Source organism: Cervus elaphus, chromosome 10 (assembly GCF_910594005.1).
Source record: "Cervus elaphus chromosome 10, mCerEla1.1, whole genome shotgun sequence".
Taxonomy (NCBI): Eukaryota; Metazoa; Chordata; class Mammalia; order Artiodactyla; family Cervidae; genus Cervus; species Cervus elaphus.
The window spans coordinates 24,449,278-24,462,573 of NC_057824.1; the positions used below are offsets into that span (position 1 = coordinate 24,449,278).

The 13,296-nt window shown below is 57.4% G+C and overlaps 1 protein-coding gene across 4 annotated transcripts in view; it reads left to right on the top strand.

Annotated features, from left to right (window-relative positions):
- The window catches only part of CLEC16A (C-type lectin domain containing 16A), a 232,009-nt gene extending 218,975 nt beyond the window's left edge, over nucleotides 1-13,034 (top strand). For 3 of the 4 annotated variants that reach the window (XM_043914310.1, XM_043914312.1, XM_043914311.1), the window contains one exon: nucleotides 9,531-13,034. In XM_043914310.1, the coding sequence (XP_043770245.1) occupies nucleotides 9,531-9,883 (353 nt within the window). In that variant the 3' untranslated portion in view covers nucleotides 9,884-13,034. Of the gene's footprint in view, nucleotides 1-6,037; nucleotides 6,162-9,530 lie in introns of all 4 variants that reach the window. The other variant, XM_043914313.1, reaches the window with a different exon arrangement.
- The last annotated feature ends 262 nt before the right edge of the window (nucleotides 13,035-13,296 follow it).

Below are 13,296 nucleotides of genomic sequence, written 5' to 3' on the forward strand. Positions count from 1 at the left end.
TGAGACCCTCACACGTGAGCCCCTGGCTGCAGCGTGTGAGATCCCAGAAATGAAGATGCCAGACTTGTTTCCTGAGCACCACGGCTCCTGAACACAGCCAGAGGAGCAGGGCCTTGCGCCTGCCCGCTGCTTTACACCCCGGCGGGTGACCCATGGGTCTGGAGGGCCTGGACGTCTCTGATCTGAGGGACCTCCATAACTCTGGTCTGCACCCCCACCTGGGGACCCTCAGTGTGGTTCCCTGTTCCTGAGGGGTCCCCTCCAGAGCCCCCACCCACTGTTATTTCAGGGACGCCTGCGCACACCCTTGTTGACTGATGGATTGACAGGTCTTGACAAAAACAGTGTGTCGGGGAGGGAGCCACCACGGTGCCGGGAAATTGAGGGCCCCTGGCCACCCGCCACTCAGCACCACAGGCAGAGATCCCCTTGGGCGCCCAGCCCTCTGTCCGGAGTTTTCAGTTTCCACTGTTCTCAGCAAAGGGTTAACCGCACCTGGTCTCCACGCCTGTGGCTCAGGGCACCCCCGCCCCTCCTCCCATGAGCATCCCTTACCTCCATCTCTGATGGACATTCACGAGGGCCTCAGCAGCAAGGTCACTCTCAAGCCACCTCACTTAGAGCCCCCTTCCACTCGGCACCTGCTCCCCTCCCTGCCCCAACCCCGGGGAGAGACGGCCGCCCTTTCTGAGCTATTTCTGAGCCCGACTGAAGGTTGGCTGCGTGTCCAGGCAGTTGCTGCTGCCGTTCCCAGGCTCGTAGCTGGGAAATCCAGACAGAGCTTTCTCAGAAGCCAAGGACAGCCCTCAGCCTCCCCCTGAAGCCTGGGCTCATGCTGGCTTTGAGGGCCTGAGAGCAGGGTCATGTGTTGACATGACACGTGTGTGCCCGCGTGCTCTGGCGTGTGCACCATTCTGTGTCTGTGTCGAATGCGCCCACACACACACAGACTTCCAATTGCATTTTGGGTGAAAGGTCTCTTCCTGGCGCCGCTGTGTACGCCTTCCTTTTGTGTTTAAGGAGGCGCAGCCGACAGCTAAATGAACCAAAGAGCCATACACTTCTTTGCCTCCAGCTGAAGCCAGAAGAGAACCACGCTATCAAAGTCGGGCCTGGGTGTGCAGAGGTCCACCTGAGTGTGGCCCCTGGGGCTTGGCATCTTGCCCACCTTGCACTTTGCGCTAGTTTCTTTGTTCTTGGCCTCTGACCCTACCCCCCACAACCCCCTGCTCGGTGCCAATGACGTGTCTCCTCCTCGCTGAAACACGGGGGCTGTTAGCCGCTGTCAGGTAGATGAGTGATGGTCTGGCCCCAGCTGTCTGCTCCCGATCCGTGTGTCCCCGGCAGGCCTGCAGAGGCGGGCATTGGAGGCCCTATTTTTTATGCTGCCTGACAGTAAAAGCCTGGGGCCCAGCCTACCCATCCAGATCTCTGCAGACACTGAAATAACTCACCTCCCGATGCAGGGCCGGCCTGTGGGGCGGCTGGCTCTTCCCTCTCAACTGAGGAGCCAGCTGTTGATCCCCGCAAGGAGAGGGTGCGCCGGGGCTGGGGCGGCAGGCCCCAGGAGCGTCTCTGCTCACTTCCTTGTGATGCCCAACCTCCAGCCGCCAGGTCCATCCAGAAAACAGCCCATGGCGTTTCCATGTTCCCTAGGGGGGCAGGTCTACCCCGATGATGCCAGCCTCTGCCTGGTGTCCTACCCAGCCTTGCAGGACGAAACAAGGCGGGAGGCTTCTATTGGGACGGGTACCCTTCTTCCCGTGTCCCGGTTAGATGTCCGCCCAGGTGGTGGCCCAGTGTTCAGGCTTCCGATTTGGAAGTCATCAGACTTTCCCCCGCAGGGTCAGCTGGGCAGGTGTTCCGGCCAGGGCCTCACCCCGCAGCCCATCCAGCCTGGACAGCAAACAGCTGCAGCCCAGCCGCGGGGGCGCTTGTCCTCAAAGTGGGCTTTGAAGGCGCAGTGCTGGCCCAGAAGCATCCCTGGCCCTGTGTTTCCAGAGCCTTCTGAGTCCAGGAAGTTCCAGGGTGGAAAGTAGCTGCCAGGCCCTCTGCAGCCGGAATTAGCAAAGTCCAGGGCTTCTGTGCTCTTGAAGCCACACTGTGCGTGTCAGGATTTGCTCACGAAAGCACTCAGGAAATGCTGTCCACTAGGAGATGAGCCCAGTGTTCTTTTTCTCTGACCCATGGGGTTGAAACCTGGAATTGTATGGCTCAGACAGTAAAGAATCCGCCTGCCAATGCCGGAGACCCGGGTTCGATCCCTGGGTCAGGAAGATTCCCTGGAGAAGGAAATGGGAGATCCCCTGAGAAGGGAAGGGCCTGGCTACCCACTCCAGTGTTCTTGCCTGGAGAATCCCATGGACAGAGGAACCTGGCAGGCTGGGCTGCAGTCCATGGGGTCACAAGGAGTCAGAGACTGAGCGATAACACTTTGACTTTCGTCCATGAAAAGCAGAGATGACCTTTACACTATCAGCCATCAGTGTGGCCTGGGCCCCCACGCCCAGCCCTCTGGGTGTGCCCCCGCCACAGGGAGCCCCAGTAGGCGCTGCTCCCCAAATCCACGTGTCAGGCGTGCAGCTCACAAGCACTTTACAGACACCTGCCCATTGAATTCTGCCACCGTGTGCCTCACACTGAGAAGCTGAAAACCACGGGGGCTCAGAGGGGTCTCGCAGCTTGGCCAGGACGCTGCAGCTGTTGGCAGGCGGCCCAGATAGGAGCCCAGCCTCCGAGGTCCGGAGCCCTGCCCCACGCGCGGAGACGACCCAGCACGCCTCGCCGTCTCCCTGCGTCTGTCCCGGTGCCTCCAGGGGGCGCCCCTGAGACCTGGGCATTGTCCCGCTCCGGCTGGAGACTGCCAGTGCGGTGCAGGCATCTCCCCTCCCGAAGCTCACCGCTGCTCTCGAGCCAGCCGAGGAGCCTCGGCCCACTCACAGAGGCCCGGTCACTGCGCAGCTCCTGTAGCGGGGAGCCCAGCGGCCCCCAGTCAGGCCCAAAACGGACCCCAGACGGCCACGGGTCCTCAGCCATGGGTTCACCCCCAGAGGAGGGTGTGAAACTCTTGGCGCTCCGTTGCGCTTTCTGCCTCCGCCCTCAGTCCAGCCCAGGGGACCCTGCGTTTCCTGCCTGGGTTTGAAAGAGGCCCGTGTTTATCCCAAACACGAATTTCCTCAGCTTCCCATGGGGCCCTCAGTCACGTGGACGTCTGACCCGAACTCAGTAGGGTCTCTCCACCAACCCAGCCCCCGCACCCTGCCCAAGAGGCTCTTCCCTCTGCCTCTGACTGCCTCGGCCTTGGTACCCCACCCCCGACAGATTCACTTTTTCCAAAGGAACAGATTTTTGTTGAGTTCCTACTGTGCGCAGGTCCTAAAGCCTGGAATGTACAAGCTGGTGGGGAGGCTGAGTCTGTCAGAGGACCACGCAGATAAGCGGCCCGTTATGAACTATGAGCTGGGGGCTGCAGGCAGGGCCAAAGGCTCCCAGAGGAGTCATCACTGGGGGTGAAAGCCCAAGAATGAGGGGCTGACTAGAGGGCTCCCTGGAGAAGGTGGCCTTTGGGTCAGTTCCCCAAGGCCCAGTCCAGGGTCTGGCTGGCGACAAGTCCATTCCTTTCCCCCACCTCTCTGGGATCTACCTGTCAATTCCATTCTTGCAAATACAGGCCCAAGGGCTGGTCTGTCTCCAAGAAACAGCCCATCAGGGCCAAGGCCCCAGCTGAGGCTCCAGGCCCACACAGGCAGAGTGACCGTCACCAGAAGGGGAAGGAACCCGCCTAGACAGGTCACCAGGTGGCCAGTGGCCCACAGATATCCTTCCGTGGGGGGAGCACCTGCTTCTGAGTCTCTTTCACATACCAAAGAGAGATCGTGGACACTCGTGAGTGGCTTCTTAGCAAGCGAAGGCCCTCAAAGCGTGGCCAGAGGACACCCTAGGCTGAAGGGAAAGTGAAAGTGTATTCCCTCAATCATGTCTGACTCTTTGCAACCCCATAGACTGTAGCCCACCAGGCTCCTCTGTCCATAGAATTCTCCAGGGGCATCTTCCTGACCCAGGGATCAAACCTGTATCTCTTGTATTGCAGGTGGTTTCTTTACTGTCTGAGCCAGCAGGGAAGCCCCCAGACTGAAGGAGAGGTCAAAACTGAATTCTGTGGTAACCACGGGACCAACCAGAAAGAGCTGGGAGCAAGGGGATTTTATTTTCATTGTGAATTATTTATCTATCAAAGCTGGGCCCCAGAGGGCTTTTATTGTTTGGTTTCAACACCTGATGCATGAGTCCACCTCTTCCCACCGTCCTTTAAAGACAGTTTGCTGGAATCCTCAAGTCTCTGCAGGGAGCAGCAGTCGCCCTGTGCTGCAGAGGCGTCCAGGCACCCGGCCTCTTGTCGCTGGCTCTTCCGGCTTAGCCAGCCTCCTGGGCCTCAGCTTGTTCTCCAGGGAGAAAATCACAGGTTTGGAATGAGCAGGGTTTTTTTTTTTTTCCTTAAACATTTTATGGTTTTGAGAAACTAAAATTGAAGAAAACATATGGCGGGAAAGAGAGAACAGACCCAATTTTCGAACCACATGGAGGATCAGTAGGAACACTTTAGAAGTATCTTCTGGGTTATGCCCATGCATGTGCTCACGTGCATACACACACACACACATATATGCACACATGCACACACTGTGGGATTCTAGTAAGAAAGCCTCCGCTAAGAGCTCTGTGACCCACACCAAGTTCCGCAGACAGCCACTCTGCCTCCGACCTTCAGTCCGTTGGGTTTCATCTGTGTTCTGGGGGAGGGACTTTGAGGAGGATGATGGAAATTTTTTTGTTAAGAAATGAAGTCAGAGTGAAGGCCAAGGCCGCTCTTTCCGGTGTCCATCTTCAGGCCCAGGGCATTCTGAGCTGGGGTCCCTCTGACTCTCCCCCGAGGGTTTATAGGAAGAAGGAAGAGCTTGACTCCTGATGGCCCCGTGTTGGACGCCTGTCCCAGTCCCCCCCTCCCCGTCCTCACCTGCTCCCTGAGACAATTGTCTGAACCTGCGACCTTCAGCCCCAAGCACCCAGCTGGTCCCACTTGGGCCGACTGAGCGCCAGGCAGCCCAGGGCCGACCTGCGTGTCACCAGTCTCCGGCCCCACAGGCGGGCAGGCCTCTTAAGGACAAAACCCCAAGTCAAACGTCTTCTCTTCTCCCCAGTGTTCTCCGTGACGTTAATTTTAAGTGTGGTAAAATACACCTAACATCATTTTAACCCCTTTAAGCCAACAGTTCCATCCATTCGCCTTGTTGTGCTCCGTGGCGTTCATCGTAAGCTTAGCCCCGATGCGAGTTTGTCTCAGAGGGGGCGGTTGCTTCCTCCCCGGGGAGATGCTCCTAACACTTTTGTTGCAGCCGATTAGAACCCACCCCCTGCCGCTTGGCGCCTGCCCTCAGATCTTGCTGCTGTGGTTCAGTCTTGGTTTCAAAGGTGCAGATTGCAGAGCAGAGCGCGGCGGCCGGTGGAGGGTCGCCTCGCAGCTGGGGAGGGGGTGACCGGGGAGGGGTCGCGGGAGGCTCTGCTGGTGGCTTCAGGGGCTGCCTTGTCAGTGGGGGTCAGAAATCCACTTGTTCGTCTAACTGCATCAGCTCCGATCGCCCAGCCACACACCCTTCCCTGCTCAGACGGGCCCAGGGATGCAGGGTTTTCATCTTAACGCGCCGCCAGTTCTGTTCCTCCATCGCCGAGACCAGGTGTCGCTGACCACCCCGAGGCTTTCCTTCCCAACAGGACAGACCTCCGCCGTCCCCACGAGCGGACGATGTGGTTCTTAGCTCGTCTTAGCCCCCACCTTCTCCCGGGGTCGCTGGGGGTGGGACGGGGTGTCCCCTGTGCGTGGGGGCTGCTCAGCAGCCCCCCCGGAGCACAGCCCCTGCCCCCCGCCCCGCGCTGTGGTCGATGCTTCGCGTCCGTCACTTCTCTGTGTCCCCCTCCGTGTCCCCCTTCCCTGTGCGGTTGTTAAAAGCTTTCTATGATCTGTCGCTGTGTTTCCCTCTAGTCAGGAGTGGCAGGAAAGGACGCCGGCGAGTGTTCAGCCTGTCGGAGGCCGACAGTCACGGCGGCCACTGGGTTTAGTGCTTCGATCGGCAGCTGTCACGGCACCTCTGGCTCGGTCACTGCAGGCAGGTCTCCTCCGTTAGCCTCCTGGGCCCTCAACGCCCCCCACCACCGCCCCGCACGTTGCATTTCCAACTCCTGCAGACCCCCAGAACACCAGGCGAGGGCACGGGGAGCCCCAGCCGCCCGCCCAAGCCATTTCCTCAGCTCCGGTCCCCTCCTGGCCTCATCCCACTCGAGGACCGAACCCCTTGGCCCTTGACCCAGGGGGTTCAGCTGGGTCAGCTCCTCCACGAGGCAGAGCCGGGCAGTCTGGAAACACTGCCCTCCGTGAGGCCCTGCACCAAGCTAGGCACAAGCCCTGAGCTAAGGGGGTTTCCAGCCCCTTCCCCCCAGGGCCCCCCAGTTTAGGCCACAAGGGCTAGGCAGAATTTGCAAAAAGCCACAAAGAAGTCACCTAGTTGCTTTTTTTTCTTTTCCTTTTCCTCCCCGCCCCACCCCCACCCCGCTCCCCCTCTCCTCAGCCTTGCTCGTATCTAAGTGGTGGATTCCATCACATTCCACCCGGAGGCCAAGTCATTTCACTCGTGAGCACGCTGGTGGACATGACTCCACCGTTTGCCCTTCTTGCGATCAGAGCTCCAGATAGCGGCCGTGTGTGGGCTGTGGTCACTGCCACCATCCCGCAGTGCTCCCCCTAGGGTCCCCCCCGCCCCGTGCCCTCCGTCTGGGCAGCGGCACTCGTCAGACAGGAGCCTTCGCCTTCTCTTGCATTTAAAAGCTGCCTGTCCTGAGCTTTGCCCTCCTACTTGCTGTCTTTTCTTCCCCACGTCGCTCAGTCCCACCTCCCCCAGCCTGAGCATGTCAAATCCTCATCTTGACTGGAAACTGTCACCCACTCAACAAGCGTCAGCCCTGGAGCTGCAGGTCAGCCTCCAAGGGTGCCAGCCAGGGACTCAGGGCACCCACTGCCTTGGTTTCAACTCGAGGCAGCACCACGGGGCGGCTGAGCATCCCTCACGGGAACTGGACGTTGGGCTCTCCAGCTCCGGCCTCCCCTCATCTCCTGGGTCAGGCCTGAACCTGTGCCCTTGGAGCTCAGAAACCCCAGCAGGCAAGCGAGGCAGAGGGTCCACAGTGACCACTGCAGATCTGTGCTTGACCAGGAATGGTGTCCTCCCTGGGTAATTTCCCTTGAATGTATAAATTTGGAGCTAACATTCAGGAAGCAGCTCTTAGTTTAAAAATCGGTAGGTAGATATAGATAGATAGATGGGAAATAGATAGATGATAGATAGAAGATGATCGGTAGGTAGATAACTAGATGATGGGTAGGAAATAGATGATAGGTAGATAGAAACAAAGAACAGTGTTGTAGACGATGGGTAAGAAAAGGTTATTTTTCTTGTTTAAAAAAATAAATAGGGAGAGGCTCTTTTTCAGGGGACAAATGGATCCTTTTATGAAGTTGTTCTTTTCCTAAAGAAGAAACCACCTTTGTGTGTACTGCATCATCTGTTGGTTTGTTTCCTAATATATTTAACGGCAGCCTTCCCACACGCTTGATCGTTCTCACCACCAGAAACCCGGGCAGGACTCAGGGAATGAGGTTTGCCAGCCTCTTGAAAATCTGCGTGCAAGTGCAGACCCGAGCAAAGAAGGAATTCTCCTGGAGAATTCTGCAGAAAACGTGAAGGAAACGCTCCGAAGCTCTGTCTCCAGATGGCACAGAAGTGCCGTTTGGATGGTTAGTCATCTCTAAACTGCCTCGCCAGCAGCTAAGCCCACACGTGGGTCCTTCCGTAATAAGTTCCTGGACACGCTCGTGTGAGCGAGGCGAGGCTGCCGGAGCAGGTGAGCCCCATGCTCAGAGCCTCACGTTCAGGGCACGCCATGTCCCAACATGAGCCCAAGGCCTGAAATCAGCCCGTCGCCACCAGGCGTCCTTACTGAGTGGAGCAAATTCACTGAAATTCAGAGAAACCAGAAAGCGTGTGGGGTTGTTTACTCAGCATTTCTGGCCTCAAATCGCACCTTGAATCATTTTTTCCACTAGTGCTCACCCGTGTCCACCGACACCACCCCACCCCAGAGCCCCATGTGGTGGTTTTCTGTGGGCCTACTCTTTAAAAAAAAAAAAAAAAAAAGGAAAGAAAGAAAAGAAAAAGGACCTAGTGCAGAAGTGACCTGCGGCCTTTCTGAGCTCGCCGTCCTGGGGTGGGAGTCCTCTGGGAAGGAGCGATGTGTCCTTTGGGAAACCCCATCTGTTGCTTGTGCTTTCTCCACGCTGGGGACCCTCTTTCCTCTCTTTCATCCCATTCTGTACGCCCTTCGGTTTTATTTAGCGCTTGGTTTTTCCATTCTTTTGCTCTGTGTTCAGTTTGCGGTTCTGTTTTGTTTTGGCTTAACTTAAAAAAAAATACAACTCACTTAAGTGGAATCACATTGAACCAAAAAACAACGTCTGCCGTCATCCCAGGGCCCAGAGTGCTTTTGGATTCCCACTCCACACAGTGTGCTCAGAGCCCTGTTGACCCCAGGATCTGTAACAAGGGAGATTTGCTCTCCGAGCGAGATGCCCACGGCCTTCTCATCTGTGTTTTCCGATCGCTGGCACGTGAAGTCTTGGCAGATGTTTCCCACGAGGGAGCCCCAGTCCAGCTGGTGTCTCTGCCAGCCCCGCTCCTCCTTGAAAAGCAAATAAGCCATTCGCCTGTAATCTAATCAACGGATTTCAAAAAGCACCGAAGAAAGAAACTGCTGCTCCAAAAATAACTGCTTCGGGCCACCCCTCCCTCCTGACATGGTTTCTCTCGGTGGCCCCGGCATGGGGGTGGAGAGGGGAGAGACCCTCAGCATAGGTACGGCCTGGTGATCGCAGCCCCCTGCTGGGTGCTAACTCCGCACTCAGAGCCGGAGCAGGCGAGAGAACCACAGTCCAAAGTCTTGTTCTAGTTTTGCAAAGCCAAAAAGTTCTATAGAATTCCTTTTTTTTTTTTTTTTAATATTGCAGTGAGTTCCCTCTTGGGCACTGTTACCAAATATAGACTCTGAGAAATGGCCTGCGGTGATGAGCACACCCAAGCCCATCTCTCCCTAAACATGTATTTCTCCTCGGGCAGGTGGTTCACACTCGGAGCCGGTTTAGCTGCTTCCTGGCACGGGGAACTGGGCTTCCAGAATCCACTCTGCACAGGCCCCTAAATGTGTCCCTTGCTTCACAAGTCAGGGTAACCCTGGGCCCTGGCCGACTTGCCCCAGACCTAGGTGGGTCCCCAGAAGGAGGAGGGGGAGGCAAGCTGGTTCCCCCACACGCTTCATCTCCCACCCACATGTCCCCGGGCCTTTGTTCAGGACGGGAGCAGAGGGTACCAGCATGAGCAGAGCGTCTCGGAGCTGAGTGTGCCTCTCTTTCTTCTCCCCCCCTTGCCCAGATGACCCCATGATCACGGAGCAGCCTCAGCCTAACCTCCCCGACCAGTTGGTGATCGTCGACGAAACAGAAGCCGAGGCCAGGCCCGGCAAGAGCCTGGCAAGGAGTGCGGATGTGGAGACTGTCACCCTGTCGCCCAGCCTCATCCCCGCCCAGCAGCCCACCATCTCCCTGCTCTGTGAGGACGCTGCGGACACGCTGAGCGTGGAGTCGCTGACCCTTGTCCCGCCCGTCGACCACCACAGCCTCCATGCCCTCACCGGCATCCCGCCGCCGCCCCCAGCTGTGGTGGGTACAGAGGCCCCAGGCTCGGGGGCCGGGTGGCCGGAGCCAGCAGACCCCGCTGAGCCCTGAGCCGGCCTCCCTCGGGGTGGACGTGTGTGTGTGTGCGCGCGCGCGTGTGTGGCCCCGCTGGCAGGGACCTGATACGGCTGAACCCCCAGGAACATCCACAGTTCTTCCCGGACCCAGGGAGCACCTCAAACCATCCTCGCGCTCCTCTGCTCCAGTTCGAATCCCCCTTTGACTTCACACCTGTTTGAGAGCAGGCTGGGACCAGCGGCAACACCCCAGTGAACCCGGATCATCCGAAAGCCGCCTCAGGGAGGGGGCTGGGCTCTGGGTCTCAGAGCCCTCGGCCCCCTGGTGTGGGGGTGCAGGCAGCGGCAGGACCCATCAGCAGCACTCGCTTCATCAGCCAGCCCCTCTCCTGTCTCAGAGGTCCTCTGCCACCATCCCCAGTGTGCAGAGAAGCAGCGGACGTGGTCACTTTGTGTAGAAATTTCTAGAAAAGCAAACTTCGATAAACACCTCCTTTGGATATTTATTCCTGCTTTTGGCAGCAGATGAAAAACAGCTATTTAAAAAGTTCAAAAAAAAAAAAAAGAAAGAAACGTCCTCCGCCCTAAGGTTTGATGTCATGTTGTAAGTGTAATATTCCTGTAGAGATTTCGTTTTCATTTTCCCTTGAAGTTCGGGGATTTGCGGTTTAGAGTTCTGTGTTCAGCTTTCTCCATTGTCTTTAGGGACTCTGACTTCTTTGTCTCTTACTAACCCGCGAGCCTGTGGAATGATAGAAATCCCTTCTGGAAAGTTTAAAGTATTTTTTAAGCATAAATAAGGGAGAGACGCACATCCTCAGGTACACACAGAGCTGAGAGAGCCAAAAGTTTCTCTGCCATGGCAGCCCAGGGGCGTCACCCAGATCTTTCCATGAAAAGGCGGACTGTGGTCAGGTCCCTGCTCAGGGCCACCCCCATCCTTCTGGACTAAAACCAAACAGGACGGTTTTCCAGCATGGCCTTCGGTTGTCACCATCTCTCCATTTGCCTAAGAAAGAACTCTGTGGGACTGCAGGGACTCTGGCCTCCCTCTGATGGCTCTGATGGAAAGAAAAGGTCATGGAAACCATGCTCCAAGGCCATTGCCTGCTGCTCAGCTGTGTGGGTGCCCACAGTCAGGGACACCCCAAGGGTCAACCCCTGCCCAGCAGCGAGGACATGATGTCCTAGGAGCCTGGGCTTTGTCCCTCTTCCTCTCAGCTGCTGCTGTAAAGATGCAAGCTCGTTTGTGTTTATTTTTGTTTTGTAATGAAAACCCCTGGTTCCGTCTCCATTTGGGCTGGGCGTGTGCAGACCAGGTCTCCTCTGTATCCGATAAAGCTCCCAAGATGTTCTTTCTGCTCAAACCAGGCACAGCCAAGTGACCCTCACCTCCCTGATCGATGTTGAGATCTTGCAGAACTGGCCTCCACGTGTTCCCACAAGAGTGTGAGCACCCACCGTGTCAGCACTGGCCGGGCTGGGTTGTCAAGCAGCCTCAGAAGATGCTACGCAAGCTCACCTGTTAGAGACCCCATCCCCCTCGCCTCCTCCTCCATCTGCAGTCAAGCACGGCCTGCCTGGGCCAGATTCAGCCTCCTAAAGGAAACACCCAGTTCCCCCAAGTAAGGGCCGTGGCATCTGCAGGGCAAGTCTCTCCAGCCATCAGAAGCCCCTGGGCAGGTGAGACCAGCCAGCACCATCAGGGGAAAAGACCCAGCTCAGATAGGAGGCCATTTTGACAGAAATTCCAGGGGCCCCAGCAAGGAGGGACAAGCCATGACTTTCAGCAGAGCCCTCCGGAAAGGACAGGCGGCGGGGACAGAAGGAGGGAGAAAGTGCGTGTTGTCAGGGAGGGGACCCCACTGGTGCCTCTGCTGGGATGAGGCGCAGGATTTCTCCAGAGGCCGCCCACTTCTGCTTTTGAAACGATTCTGGAGCAGCAGAAAGGAAGAAAGGCCAGTGGCATTATTGTGAGGAAGAAGCCCAAGCAGGTGGACCCCGCTCTTCAAGCTCTGCAGGAGCAAGGTCTCAGCCAGCGGGGACCACACGCCTGGAAGGACCCGGGGCAGCATCACCAGGCAGGAGAGCTGAACGCAGACCAGCCTCCGTGGGCTGTTGAGCAGAAGGTGCGATCAGGCCAAGCACGCTTCCACCCCATGCCTGGCCCAAGGGCAGACCTCCCCCAAAGTGGGCTCACAGGGTTGGTCCTGGGCCACCCACAGCCTGCTGGCAACCAGATCCCCACTGTCTTGGCAGCACTGGGTACAGCTGCATCTTCAGGAGCACCCCAAAAAGCGAATGGTGGGGGCACCTCCAGTGAGGCCCTTCTAGACAGCAGGCACTGGGTCTCCAGGGCAGAGAGAGGTAGAACCAGGAATTCTTGGCGAGCCCAGGGCAGGCGGGGGCCATGGCCCCGTGACACGTGGGTACCAGACTTGGATCATCCATCCCTCCATCTCCAAGTCCTGCCCCTCCAGAGACCCTCCCTAAGTCCACATTAAGCCCATTGGGTTTGCCAGGTCAGGGGCAGAGCTGGTCACATCTACCCCCAAACATCAGCTTTGAAAGTGGCTGGGGTAAAACACATGTGTTTCTGGTTTGCCAGCAGGGGCGCCTCAAAGTCAGAAAGGCACGTGCCCCCCACCCAGGAGCGGGTATTGATAGTCCTGCCGGCACCAGCAGACCCTCTGTGCTCCCCTTACCCCTCGAGGCCTGGCCTGCTTGCTGCTCTCTGCAGAAGGCAGCTCCCCCCACCCCCCAACACCTGCCTTGCGACCCGGGGGTGAGTGACGGAACGCACCTCTACAGACATACACTAGATTTCCCTAAGGTCTCAAGATGCACTGGTCCAAAAGGCGCGAGGCGGGGTGAGGACCAACACTCACCTTCTTTTCTAGATGCAATAAATAAGAAATATTTAATGTAGTCACGATGACAGGGGGGCAGAAACTGTAAGGGTTCCTTATGTTCCTCCAAGTTGAAAATATGTAAATAATTCTTGTCCCGGGGTGGAGCAGGATTGAGAAACCTCATGCTTTCCGGGCCCCGGGACCGTTCCAGGGAAGTACCTGCTCTCGCCAGTGTGATTCATGCTTCGCGGGTACTCAACACAAGGGTGGAAATGAAAACTGGAACTTCCTTGTAAATTTGAATTTGGCAATAAAAAAAAAAAGAGTTACCAAGATTGTGGCTGCTGCTCCATGGCTGTATGGCAGGAAGGCCACAGCCCGGCAGAGGGGAAGGTTCTCGGCCGTCTGATCCCCCGCCCTGTCAGAGCTGCCGGGCGGGGTGCAGCTGCTGGGTCCTCCCCGCCCCCACCCTGGCCAGGTACCCCCAGTTCCTGAAAGGAGGGGCGGGGAGAACACCTCAGGTGCTCCCTCCAGAAAGGAGCTCCCAACCCCAGGCAGGTCAGGTGCCTTGAGCCTGGAGCACCCCTCAGCTGCT